Here is a 13,805-nt window from a genome sequence, read left to right as displayed (position 1 = left end):
TGTATATGGCAACAACTATCATACAGTGTATATCAAGAACAACACTGCAATGTATATGTCAACATCTAGCATACAGTGTATATCAATAACAACACTACAATGTATGTATATGTCAACATTTATCATATAGTGTTTATCAATAACTACACTACAATGTATATGTCAGCATCTTTCATATAGTGTATATAAATAACAACACTACAATGTATGTATATGTCAACATCTATCATATAGTGTATATAAATAACAACACTACAATGTATATGTCAACATAATTCATACAATGTATATAAATAACAACACTACAATGTATGTATATGTCAACATATATCATACAGTGTATATCAATAACAACACTACAATGTATATGTCAACATCTATCATATAGTGTATATAAATAACAACACTACAATGTATATGTCAACATATATCATACAGTGCATATCAATAACAACACTGCAATGTATATGTCAACAACTATCATACAGTGCATATCAAATGCAAAACTACACTGTTTATGTCAACATCCACCATACATATAATAAATACAGTGTATATCAATAACAACACTGCAATGTATGTATATGTCACTACAATGTATATGTCAACAACTATCATATAGTGTATATCAACTACAACACTAAAATGTATAGGTCAACAACTATCATACAGTGCATATCAAATGCAAAACTACAATGTTTATGTCAACATCCACCATACATATAATAAATACAGTGTATATCAATAACAACACTGCAATGTATATGTCAACATATATCATACAGTGTATATCAATAACAACGCTACAATGTATATGTCAACATCTATCATATAGTGTATATAAATAACAACACTACAATGAATGTATATGTCAACATATATCATATAGTGTATATAAATAACAACACTACAATGTAAATGTCAACATAATTCATACAATGTATATAAATAACAACACTACAATGTATATGCCAACATAATTCATACAATGTATATAAATAACAACACTACAATGTATATGCCAACATAATTCATACAATGTATATAAATAACAACACTACAATGTATATGCCAACATAATTCATACAATGTATATAAATAACAACACTACAATGTATATGCCAACATAATTCATACAATGTATATAAATAACAACACTACAAGGTATGTATATGTCAACATATATCATACAGTGCATATCAACAACAACACTACAGTGTATATGTCAACATCTCGCATATAGTGTATATCAATAACAACACTTCAATGTGTGTATATGTCAACATCTATCATACTGTGTATATCAATAACAACACTAGAATGTATATGTCAACATCTATCATACTTTGTATATAAATAACAACACTGCAATGTATATGTCCACATCTATCATACTGTGTATATCAATAACAACACTAGAATGTATATGTCAACATCTATCATACTTTGTATATAAATAACAACACTGCAATGTATATGTCAACAGCTATCATACAGGGTATATCAATAACAACACTGCAATGTATGTATATGTCAACAACTATCATACAGTGCATATCAAATGCAAAACTACAATGTTTATGTCAACATCCACCATACATATAATAAAATAAACACAGGAAAAAAAACCCCACAAAAACAAATAAAGTTGACATGGCAGCCGATGTAGATAATCATCAGACGCTTTATACCGCGCAACGTCATTGGATTGTTTGCAAAAAAAAGAAATGTTTTAGCAAAACACATAAAATATAAATAAATTATCAACTAAGCATTTGTGTCGGTGACAATAATAACACTTTTAATAATATTTGTCAATCAATAATTATTTTAAGTTCCTCATTATCTATGTTTCCACCATCCAGTGCCATCACCTCCCGGTCCACTAAACATGCACAAAAGTCACGTACTGACGACACGTGTGGAGCTGAGTTGGGAAGCTTCACCAGGATACTTGGACAGTTATCTTGTAATGTTAAAGAACTGTGCGGGAGACGTAGTGGCAAAGAAAAGTACCGAGTCGACACGACCGACCGTGTTGTTAGACAATCCTCGGACAGAGACTGTATACGAGGTGGTTATATGGTCGGTGGCTGACGGAAAAATTAGTGATCCTACGACATCAAAAATACAGGTCGAAGGTCAGTACCGACACCTTTATCAATGATTTTGACATGTTGATTGAAACGATGAATGCGTGTAATTAATAAAATAACAATAAGTGCATTCCCGTTGCAATATTTGTTTGTTTAAAATTGTAATTTTGCATTGTTTTGTAGAATCAAACTTGAGAATCAGAAATCTAGTTGTTAAGGACCGGGGAACCACATTTGTGGATCTGGGGTGGACCCGCCCAGTATACAGCTTAGTAGAGAGCTATGAGGTACGGTTGTATTCGGTACAATCAAAACCGGTTCAGACCTTCAAGGTCAACCCAGACGTGACAGTCCTCCACATGAAAATTTTGACCCCCGGACAACTATTCACGTTTGCTTTTACGTCAGTTTTACCAACTCAGTGTGGAGAGAAAGAACGCGTCCAGTCGGAAGATATCTCAGTCAGAACAAGTAAGCTAATAAGATATTAATTCTGAACCGAAAAATATACAATGTAAATAGAAGAAATTCCTTTAAAGTGAATGACAAATAAAGGGTCTTTAATTGATATTTCTGTGAGGTAACTCCGATTCTGAGGTTTGGCACTTTTTACGGTGACTGAAAACGGTATGACGGCAGTTCTTTTTTTCAAAGCTATGTACCCGTCTGATTATAGATATGTTTTTATCCTCGAATTTCTAGAAATTAACATGTTAATCTGATGAAAAAAAGACGCTGAGTAATAATATGTCGGCGGACAACGCGCTGCAACTTTGATGTGATTAGGTCTCGTATCCGAGTTAAAAACCCTACCTACGTAACGTTATACGCCTTTTCATGGGTTCGCTAATTTGTTTTCACTTTACTCATAATTAAACTATTTGTGCACTCCACAAACTTGCAAAAGTGATCTTAAAATCTTACATGTATAATTCACAGCATTAAAGTTATAGACATGGTCCAAATGAACGTGTTAAGTAAATAAATAGGCTTTTTGTAAGATTTCTACCGTTATTAGCTTTACCTATAGTAAGCTTGTAGTTAGCCTGTCTGATTTGATGCGCGTAATTTGCTAAGTTGTTACGGACAAATTTAACTGATGACGACTGTGAGCTTACAAGCTGAAGGTTCTGGAGGCTACCAAAATGTACCAAATGTATACAAACAATGTCCCAGATAGAAAAGGTTCGTTGGACCAACACGCGCTCGGGAGGCAAGGTCTCAGGCGGATTCGCAACGTAGACCGAACATACGAAATAGACTATTTAAGGGTAGCATAATGTGTAACGTTTCGATCCCACGTTGCCACAACAGTTGAAATACCACCAATACCTTTCGAATGTCAAGGATGCTGCTTCTTCAAAATCCCAAAGTTTATTTAACGTTCATCAACATTATTTCGCAATGTCGGGGCTAATACCGTTGTTCGACGTTTGGCTGACATACAAATACTTGACCGAATGTGATTCACATGACCTGTTTAAAAACGCAAGTACATCGTTGAACTAACTCCATTACACATTTTACATTTCAACAGTGAAAGATATCGTTTCAGTGGGGTTTGAACAAAGTTGGTGCCACGTTCGCTTTCCTTCAGCTTCAGTGCTACGTTAGGCTTACAATTAGACGTTTGTGCTAAATTTTAGTTAATTGTGGACTTTATCAAGATTGTACTGAGTCGGGTCAATTCATTTGACATGTTTATACACAATATATTTTGATTTAAAGTGGTTGGCTCTACAACGTTTGTGTCGCATACGTTGGGCCAATAAATTATTTTTAATACAGCAACATCGCTCATTTGTGACCAAATGTCATTTGGTAACCAAACTATAAACAAAGAATGGCCGAACCACCTTGTCAATTTGAGCGTTGATTTGCACATTTTAGTAACCAAGTACACATAAAGTGAACTTATAAGGCATAGCCAAATCAAGTGCAGTATTATTGTTGCCAACTGGTATATAGTTTACACATTGGTTTATACAAATGATTAACTCGTCATTTGCCTGAATAAAGTGACAGCACGTGTCGTAATAGTCATCCAAGCGTCACACATTAACATTTCGCTGGTTGTGTGTTATGAACCTATATACAGTATTTACTTAACAACTCAAATGAAATGTTGCAAAGTATCTCCCATATGATACAGAATTAATATTCTGACCTTGAACGAATCTGCTTGAAGCTATCTTTCAATTTATAATACAGATATATTCCATCAGGACAAAACCAAAGTTAACTGCATGCTTATATATCCATGTATAGTAGTTCATAATGTCATAGCAAACAGTATGAAATAATGTTTCGTCAAATACAGTACTAAAATGATATAACTACACATGTGGTCACGTGACCTAAGCGCACACAGTATGAAACTCCTCCCAGCACAGCCTTACAATGATTGAATTCAATACTGTTTTGGTGTGCTGACGTATATATGAATTCTACTTTTGAGAAGAAACAGCTCATTTCATACTCTGATAAGGTTTTCTGAAAAGGATGCTATCAACATATTACTCGAATATATTAATCTTTTAAATATACAATGCCGGATGGAGTAACTGTTTGTATGCACCACACCGAACATTGTGAATTCGTCAATAGGATTCAGTAGGTCTAGTATCATAGAAATTATTAAAAAAAAAAATCTTAAATTTCCTTACCAGTACCTTATATCGTCCTCATCATTCGAATTTTTCGAGCGTAAACTTTCCCTTCCCTTATAGCAACATCCCTACTTCCCCTGCCTACGTTGTTTACAATTGACAGCTCCTTCGGTACTCAAAAGTCTGTTTCGAATAACACGACTCTGTGATAGATGTCGACTGCTGACGGATAAACATATCTCACAGGATTTGCATAGATGCAGGTTGATGTAGACTATGGACAACGTTTAAGGTTGCTATTAGGAACTTGCAGAAAAAAGATGCTATTTCTCTGTGTGATATAAAGGTCGATATTTGTTAATATGCTCATTAGATGTGAGGACGTGATATTACTCGAATTTGACTTAGATTTATATGGCGTGTGTCATCAATGAAGCAAAACGCTAACACTTACGGAACACCTGGACTTATTCTTCTTCTATCTTTTAATGATCTCCTTGTAAATCTTTCCTTTGCTTAAAGTTTGACCTGCTTTTCTTGATTTTGAGTTCGAAGATTGGTCTTGTTGTTTTTCATTTCAATAACAGCCGGTCGCAGCGGTGTTTCGGGAAGCGCGGAAATAGTTAAATTATGAAAGTTTTTCAATAATTTTCTGCATTTCGAACACTTTGAAAAAAAGTGCATTTCCTGTAACAGTATATAATATTTTTAAATTAAGTCAGTTAATTAACAAAGTGAAATATACACATGTTGATCAACACAAAACACAGTGTACATGTTAGTATTTGCATACAAACCACTTAATTATCAACCAAGCATTTGCTTTTGTGATTAGAACACTTTTAATGATAATTGATAATCAATCATTATTCAAAGTTGCTCATTATCTATGTTTCCCCCATCCAGTGCCATCACCTCCCGGTCCACTAAACATGCACAAAAGTCACGTGCTGACGACACGTGTGGAGCTGAGTTGGGAGGCCTCACCAGGATACTTGGACAGTTATCTTGTGATGTTAAAGAACTGTGAAGGAGACATAGTGGCAGAGACAAGTACCGAGTCGACACTGCCGACCGTGTTGTTAGACAATCCTCGGACTGGGGCTGCATACGAAGTAGTTTTATGGGCGGTGGCTGACGGAACAATGAGTCATCCTACGACTGCGATCATACGAATGAAAGGTCAGTATCCACCCCTTTTGGGATTATTGTGATATATTGCTTGAAACGATGAATCTGAATTATTAGTAAAATAACAATAAGTACATTCCCGTTAAAATGATTTTAATTTAAAATGGTAATATTGCATTGTGTTGTAGGATCGAATGTGCGAAACTTAGTTGTAAAGGAAATGGGAACAACATTTGTTATGTTGGAGTGGACCCATCCAGTATACATTATTGTAGAGAGCGTTGAGGTACGGTGGTATCCGGTACATTCAAAATCAGTTCAGATCCGTAAATTCGACCCAGACGAGACATCCCTCTACATTGAAGATTTGACCCCCGGACAACTGTTCAAGTTTGATTTTACGTCAGTTTTACTAAATCAGTGTGGAGAGGAAGAACGCGTCCAGTCAACGGATCTCTTAGTCAGAACAAGTAAGATGATAAGGTATTAATTCTAAACCGAAATTTATACAATGTTAATCGAAGAAATGCCTTAAAGAGAATGACAAATAACGGGTCTTGCATTAATATTGAGGTCTGTCACTTTTGACAGTGATTGCAAACGGTATGACCGCAGTTTTGTTCCAAAGCTATGTACCTATCTGATTATAGATACGTTTTCATCCTCGAATTTCTGAAAATTAACATGTTACTCTGACAAAAATATCCACTGAGTAATGATATGTCGACGGACAACCTGCTGTATTTCTATGTGATAAGCTCTCGTCTCCGGGTACACAATTTTTCATTGGTTCGCTCATTGTTCACTTTACTTTTAATTAAGCTATTGGTGCATTCATATTAGTCATCTTAAAATCTTACATACGTTATAGTGTGCACATCATTATAGTTTTAGACACGGTCCAGGTGAACGTGAGAATTAAATAAATATGTTGTTTGTAAGATTGCTACCATTATTGGCTTTACCCTTAGTGAGCTTGTGGTAAGCCTGTCTGAATTCATACGTGTAATTTGCTAAGTTGTTACGGGCAAATTGAACTGATGACGACTGTGAGATTTCATTAGAAAGGATATAGGGGTCTTACTAGTTGAAGGCTCTGGAGGGTACCATAATGTACCAAACGTATACAAAAAAAAATCCCAGATAGAAACGGTCGTTGGGCCAACGTCGCAGTCGGGCGGCAAGGTCACAGACGGATTCGCAACGTTGTCCGAACATACAAAATAGACTATTTAAGGGCAGCATACTGTGTAACGTTTATATTCCCCAGTTGAAATACCACCAATACCTTTCGAATGTCAAGGATGCTGCTTCTTCAAAATTCCAAAGTTTATTCAACGTTTTGTCGATATTTATGTATCTGTGTCACCAAAATTCTTTTGCAATGTTGAGGCGTTTACCGGTTGGTCGACATTTGGCTGACAATCAAATACTTGACCAAATGTGATGCACATGACCTGTTTAAAAAAGCCAATACATCATTTAAATGGCTCCATTACACATTTAACATTTCAACAGTGAAAAATATTCGTTTCAGCGGGTTTGAACAAAGTTGGTGCCACGTTCGGCCAACACACTCTTTCCTTCAGCTTCAGTGCCACGTTAGGCTAACAATTAGACGTTTGTGATCAATAATAATTTGCCTTTCCCTATAGCAGCATCACTACTTCCCCTGTCTACGTTGTTTACAATTTGCAGGTCATTCGGTACTCAAAAGCCTCCTCCGAATAACTCGACTTCCGTGATAGATGTCGACTGCTGACGGATAAACTTATCACACAGGATTTGCATAGATGCAGGTTGATGTAGGCTATGGACAACGTTTATGGTTGCTATCAGGAACTCGCAGACAAATATGCCATTTTTCTGTATGATATAGAGATCGATATTTTTTATTATGCTCATTAAAGTTACTTGTGGTCTTAGTTGTCCCTACCAAAGTTCTCGATGTGAGGACGTGATATTACTCGGATTCGACTTAGATCTACAAGGTGTGTGTCATCAATGAAGCAAAACGCTTACAGTTACGGAACACCTGGTCTTATTCTTGTTCTACTTTTAACAGATCTCCGTGTAAATCTTTCCTGTGTTCATATTTTGTCATACTTTGATTGATTTTGAGTTCGAATATTGGTCTTGTTGTTTGTCATTTCAATGACAGCCGGTCGCAGCGGTGATTCGAGAAGCGCGGAAATAGTTAAATTATGAAAGTTTTTAAATAATAATCTGAATTTAGAGCATTTTGTTAAGAAAACAGTACATAATATTTGCAAAATGAATAAATGAAATAACAAAGTGAAATAAACACAGGTAGACCAACACAACTCAGTGGACATGTTAGGTTTGCATTTAAACCATAGACTCTGTGCTGTGTGTATATTCCTTAGAAATGTGGGTAAAAGCTAATTTAATTTAAAATAAAAAGGTAAACGTTTGTGCTCTTCGAATACTTTGATTTTTTCTCTCAATCTAGTGCCATCACCTCCCGGTCAAATAAACATGCACAAAAGTCACGTGCTGACGACACGTGTGGAGCTGAGTTGGGAGGCTTCGCCAGGATACTTGGACAGCTATCTTGTGATGTTGAAGAACTGTGCGGGAGACGTAGTGACAAAGAAAAGTACCGAGTCGACACGGCCGTCCGTGGTGTTAGACAATCCTCAGACTGGGACTGCATATGAGGTGGTTATATGGGCGGTGGCTGACGAAACAATTAGTGATCCTACGACATCAAAAATACAGGTCGAAGGTCAGTATCGATACATTTTTGAATGATTGTGGACTCAGTAGTTTTCAACGATGAAATTATACATCACTCCAATACATTTCACTGGTAATTCTCTGATTCAATATTTATATCATATGTATTATTGTGTTTTGTTGTAGAATCGAATTTAAGAGTCAGAAACCTAATCGTAAAGGAAAGAGGAACCACATTTGTTATGTTGGAGTGGACCCACCCAGTATACGGCTCGGTGGAGAGCTATGAGGTACGCTGGTATCCGGTATATTCAAAATCAGTTCAGACCCGCAAGGTCGACCCAGACCAGACATCGCTCCACGTTGAGGAGTTGACCCCCGGTCAATTGTTCAAGTTTATTGTGACGTCAGTTTTACCAAGTCACTGTGGAGATGAAGAACGCGTCCTTTCGGAGGATATCTCAGTCAGAACACGTAAGTTGATTATTTAATTAAGCTTAAACAAAATCATCGCATGGTAAACACAAGCGAGATTGACAAATGAAAACGTATGCATGACTCCCAGAAATCCGAGTACTGATAGGCGCGATTTTGACTCCCTGCACTTGCGCACATGATGACTTTAAAACAGGGTTTAAATGTACTTGTGATATATATTGTTGATCTCGTTTGTTAACCTTGCTGATAGTATCGGTAAAATGGGCTGGCTAATTTGTGCAAATTCGTCATTTTGTTCTTCAACCACAAATTTAGACGTAAATAGGAATACAGAATATTCCTAATTTCACGAGGTTCGAATTGTATGGGAAAGTTCATCCCTTTGCGTAACAATTGTGGGCCTTTTGTATCTAAATATGGCAAAGAACGATTAACGTAAGACACACATATTTCATTACACGATACATAGTTTGCTAGGTTGAATTACATTGCACCATACAACTCGTACGGCCTTCGAGGACTCCGATGTAATGCTAGGAGCCAACATGGTGGAAACCCAAATGGTATAAATCTAGCTTTATCTAAATCTAATTTCTAATTTAATATAGAGTATCCTTGGCCCAATATAATTTACTGTTGTAAAAACCATGCCCCAGCCCCGATGGGGACAGAGGTATGGGACCCAATAAGGTAAGGATGTTGCTGCGAGACTGGGCCAAATTTTGGAAATATTTGTAGTACAGTATAATATTTAATGATAATATTTTGCTATGACTGCTTAACTATCCAGGTGAGCGGTACAGGCCCTCCGTGCCTCTTCTTTTGTTTGTAAATTACAACAACGATCACTCATTTGTAGATTCTAATGACATGTAAAATACGTAATTTGTAATATCAAATAAAACTGTGATCTTAAATTTCATACACTCTATAAAACATTACAGTTTAGTAAAGCAACAAAGCGCTGCTACAGCCACACAGCCTAAAAACAAGTATCCTCAGTGGGGAGAAAACAAACAGAAGAAATGAAAGACAAAGAGGACGGAATCGGATAACAACAATACTAAACGGGTTGCATGGTGCACAAAGTGCAAATTAGCTTTTCATCAGGGAAGTTGATTCAGATCGCATCGATTGTACACGAAAAAATACTATAATTTCACCATATATAAGAAAATATTCCATACAAAGTCCCTGCAGGTAGGGCGTAAGAATTGTACCTTTGCATGATCGTAAGAGGTGACTAAATGTGGGATCTTATCTTTTCTCTTCTTTCTAAATAACTTTCTTCTTCCTAATGTCTCCCTTGACAATGCCTCACTTTTGGCCTTTAGTTGAGCGTTCGCCCCCGTGAGGAATGATTTGGGTTCTGTCCCCTTGCCGCGACATACCAGAGTCTGTAAAAATGGTAGTTGCTACTCCTGCTTAACGCTCAGCAGTTTAGTAGTGGAACGACTGGTTCGCCCGTTGTCAGTATACTGTGACCGGGTGGGGTGTCCTGCTGGATGTCTTTGGCAGTATGTTTCAGTTTCAGTTCGGAAGGCACGGTAGTCTAGTGGTAGGACGCCGGGCGCCTGACCGCAGGTTCGAGTCACGTCACGGCACTGTGTTGTATCCTTGGGCAAGATACTTTACACCGCTTGTTCCAGTCTACTCAGCTGTAAATGAGGACGTGGTTGGGCAGTGCTAGAACTGTTGAATGCTAGCTGTGAGCGCCGAAATGGCAGCACCGGCTGTATGCTCCCCAGTGAATTGAGAAAGATATTGGCTGGGTGCAAAGGCCCTATAACCACGGATGATAATTTGTGATCCCCTTTGAGACGACCTACGAACTAGGTTGTGATAAAGCGGTATATTAGAATCCTCGAATTATTATTATTATGTTTATGGTGAGGTAGCGCTATAAAGTCGGCATCAGTTCCACGCTTTCACAAGGAGACAAACATGAACATATCGCAGCCTCCCAAACCACACACGCATATACTACACGCATGCATCTTGCACACAGGAGAGGCCGTCCTTAAATAGCTGTTAAAGGACGTTAAACAATACTAAACCAAACCAAACCAATCCATACAAAAAGCACAACAAAATAGAATGCGGGTTAATATCAAAGCTAATGAAAATGACATATTTAAAATGCGTTCATTTTAAGCATTGAACTTATTTCAGTCGGTATTCGATGTCCATATTAATTCCAACTAAATCGCCAAACTCAGATGATCCCCTTGTCAACAACTGCATTAGGATACGCTGTTAGTTGTTAAAACATTATTATTCTCACCTTATACATGGCTGGTAATATTTTCGTCTTTTCCCCAGTCTACCGTTTGATGATTCGGAATATAAAATATATAATTAGGGTTCTTTCATCAAATGACTGAAACAGTTTGAAATATTTATGATGTCCAATACCTCGGCCAAGTTCAAGAGGGACATCAAAACTTACCTCTTCAGGTCTGCATTTTAGAATCTTTGCAAAGACGTTATGTAAATACCACCCTTTTATTTGTTCAATTATGTGCACATTGCTTGCTTAAATGTATAAAAGTGACTGTAAGCCTTTGTTTTTTGTTTTCACATTTATAACCATTACTTTTATCCATATGTTGTAAAGCGCTTTAGAGAAATTTTACAAATCATATAGGGCGCTATATAAATGTTGTATATTATTATATTTTATGACGAATTTTTAATATTCCTTATTCTATTTGTACTTTCTGTGATGGGCGGAGGAGTAAATTAAGATAGTCATTCGTTATGGCGAGTAACGAATAACTGTCCTACTTTACTCGGTACTAGTGGTTATACACAACTACTGTTCGGTTCCTAGTATATATACACGTAAAGCACATCCAAATCAACTTGTCACACAATACAGGTACACATATCCAAAATACTTTAAGACAGGAACTTTGTTGACAAAACAAACGTTATGTAGGATTACTAATTTGAAAAACCCAGTACAGGTACTTTAACGGGACATGCGATAAAAAAAATATGTCAAATAACAATGTGTGATCAGCTTCGTGAAAGAGTAGATATATATGCTAGTCCCCACTGTCACTATTATATAGCAGGTGTGGTTGTTGGTTTATCGAGTAATATACTCCGTATTCGGAGTATTCTATATCATATCGTGTCACCAATGATATACATATTCCTCTACATCATAAGCTCATTTGTTATATGAAAATGATATAATCGCTATATTTGGTATATAGCAAAACTTTAAAAATATTTAAAACAAAATTCTATATGAATATTGCACTGATATTCAAAGGTAAAATAAATCCAATATGTTGTATGTCACATTTTTATATATTTTATATCTCATAGTTGAAGAACGCCCAGAGCCGCCCTTTATTGACGAGAAAAGAAGTTCCACTAAATCAACATCAATAGAGCTGATGACTATCAAGCCATTAAAAGATATTTGGAAACATATCATTGTTAGAAAACCAAATGATAAGAGTGAAGTGGCTCGGTTTTCAAGCAGGAAAGATACCATGCTTGTTGACGAAGAAATTGATATCAACACAGATTATCAAATTGAAATTTACGTCAAAACTGGAGGCATACAAAGTAAATCCCAATTTGTTAACATGAAGACGAAAGACATCAGAGGTAATTAATACAGGCCTTATTGCATACTTTGTTTAAAGTTATTAATTATCAAGATAAACGTAACACATGTTTGTGTTACAACTTTGTGTATCACATAGACAAAATCCCATCGTTAAGGACAATACTTTAAGTTGATAGCATTTGTTTATATATATATATATATTTTTGTATCAAATTGTTTTGAGAGGAAAGTATGCAGAAATGTTCCATGAGGAAACAGTACAAAATTAAATATATGGCGCATATACAATAAATACTCTGGTTAGATCAAAACGATATATATTATCAGTTTTATGTTCGACAACTAGCATAGATAGAATAAATTTGTATATAAATTTCCAATATGCAAATGTTTTTCAGGTATTTTTTTTTATCATACTTAGAAAGACAATTATCTAATTATTACTTTTATGATTTGTATCATAAAAAATGTAAAATAACACTATCAACCCATTGCAAGCTATTAACTTGTCATGTTTTATTTTCAGTGTCCATGCCATGTCTGATAGGAGCAATAGTAGGAGGGACCATCGCCATCGGAAGTTTGGGTACAATTGGTCCAATGTTGGCTGCACTTGGGTTCGGTTCCGGTGGAATTACCAGTGGAACAATAGCGGCCTGGCTAATGTCATTCGGGAATGTTTCCGCCGGAAGTCTTTTTGCAATCCTGCAATCAGTCGGTGTTGTTGGTTTGAGTGTAGCCGCTAAAGCAACGTTTATAGCGGTTGGGTTGTCTGCTGGGTGCATGGTCGAAGTGGTGTAATCTTGCGCTGCAAGAGGAAAGCGTGTCTAAATACAAAATAACGTAAAGGCTATAACCCATTCCTGTTACAACACTATTGTACAAGTGACGTACAAGGCCTCGGGAATGAAAGATTTCAAATTTAGTTCTTATCTGAAATTTTCCTTCGGTTTTTTTTTATGTAAATAAGTAAATACAGTCATTATAGATTATTGAATTATTACATGTATCACGCCTTATTCCGCTTTCATGTCAATATTTCTATGACATTTGCTTCTCATTTTTGGATGCTGTGTACAGCATTCATAGCGGTCCGCGACAAGCCTGGGCAAATCAAAACCAATGAACAGACTTCCGCGGAAGATCTTTAAATGCTGTGTTGATTATTTCATGGTATACGTATGAAAATGATCAAAAATCAAAGAAAAAATGTAAAAAAAAAATGAAAAGGCGAGTTTTTTC

The 13,805-nt window shown here is 36.3% G+C and overlaps 1 protein-coding gene across 1 annotated transcript; it reads left to right on the top strand.

Annotated features, from left to right (window-relative positions):
* Positions 1-1,891: 1,891 nt before the first annotated feature.
* On the top strand, positions 1,892-13,364 carry LOC110463925 (receptor-type tyrosine-protein phosphatase beta-like). The gene is made up of 8 exons (XM_021518877.1): positions 1,892-2,141; positions 2,280-2,567; positions 5,612-5,887; positions 6,025-6,306; positions 8,310-8,585; positions 8,723-9,010; positions 12,314-12,601; positions 13,090-13,364. The coding sequence occupies exons 1-8, from the start codon at positions 1,892-1,894 to the stop codon at positions 13,362-13,364; spliced, it is 2,223 nt and encodes a 740-aa protein (XP_021374552.1).
* Positions 13,365-13,805: the final 441 nt, after the last annotated feature.

This window comes from Mizuhopecten yessoensis, unplaced genomic scaffold, assembly GCF_002113885.1.
Source record: "Mizuhopecten yessoensis strain PY_sf001 unplaced genomic scaffold, ASM211388v2 scaffold1515, whole genome shotgun sequence".
Lineage (NCBI taxonomy): Eukaryota > Metazoa > Mollusca > Bivalvia > Pectinida > Pectinidae > Mizuhopecten > Mizuhopecten yessoensis.
The sequence above is the reverse complement of the archived record's forward strand: the minus strand, read 5'-3'. Positions and strand labels throughout refer to the sequence as shown.

What these genes read in the sequence shown, in the direction of transcription:
- LOC110463925 (XM_021518877.1), top strand. Translation starts at nt 1,892, where the DNA reads ATGCACAAAAGTCACGTACTGACGACACGTGTGGAGCTGAGTTGGGAA. An exon ending in AGATATCTCAGTCAGAACAA is followed by an intron (nt 2,568 to 5,611) that starts GTAAGCTAATAA and finishes TCCCCCATCCAG; the next exon opens with TGCCATCACCTCCCGGTCCA. An exon ending in GGATCTCTTAGTCAGAACAA is followed by an intron (nt 6,307 to 8,309) that starts GTAAGATGATAA and finishes CTCTCAATCTAG; the next exon opens with TGCCATCACCTCCCGGTCAA.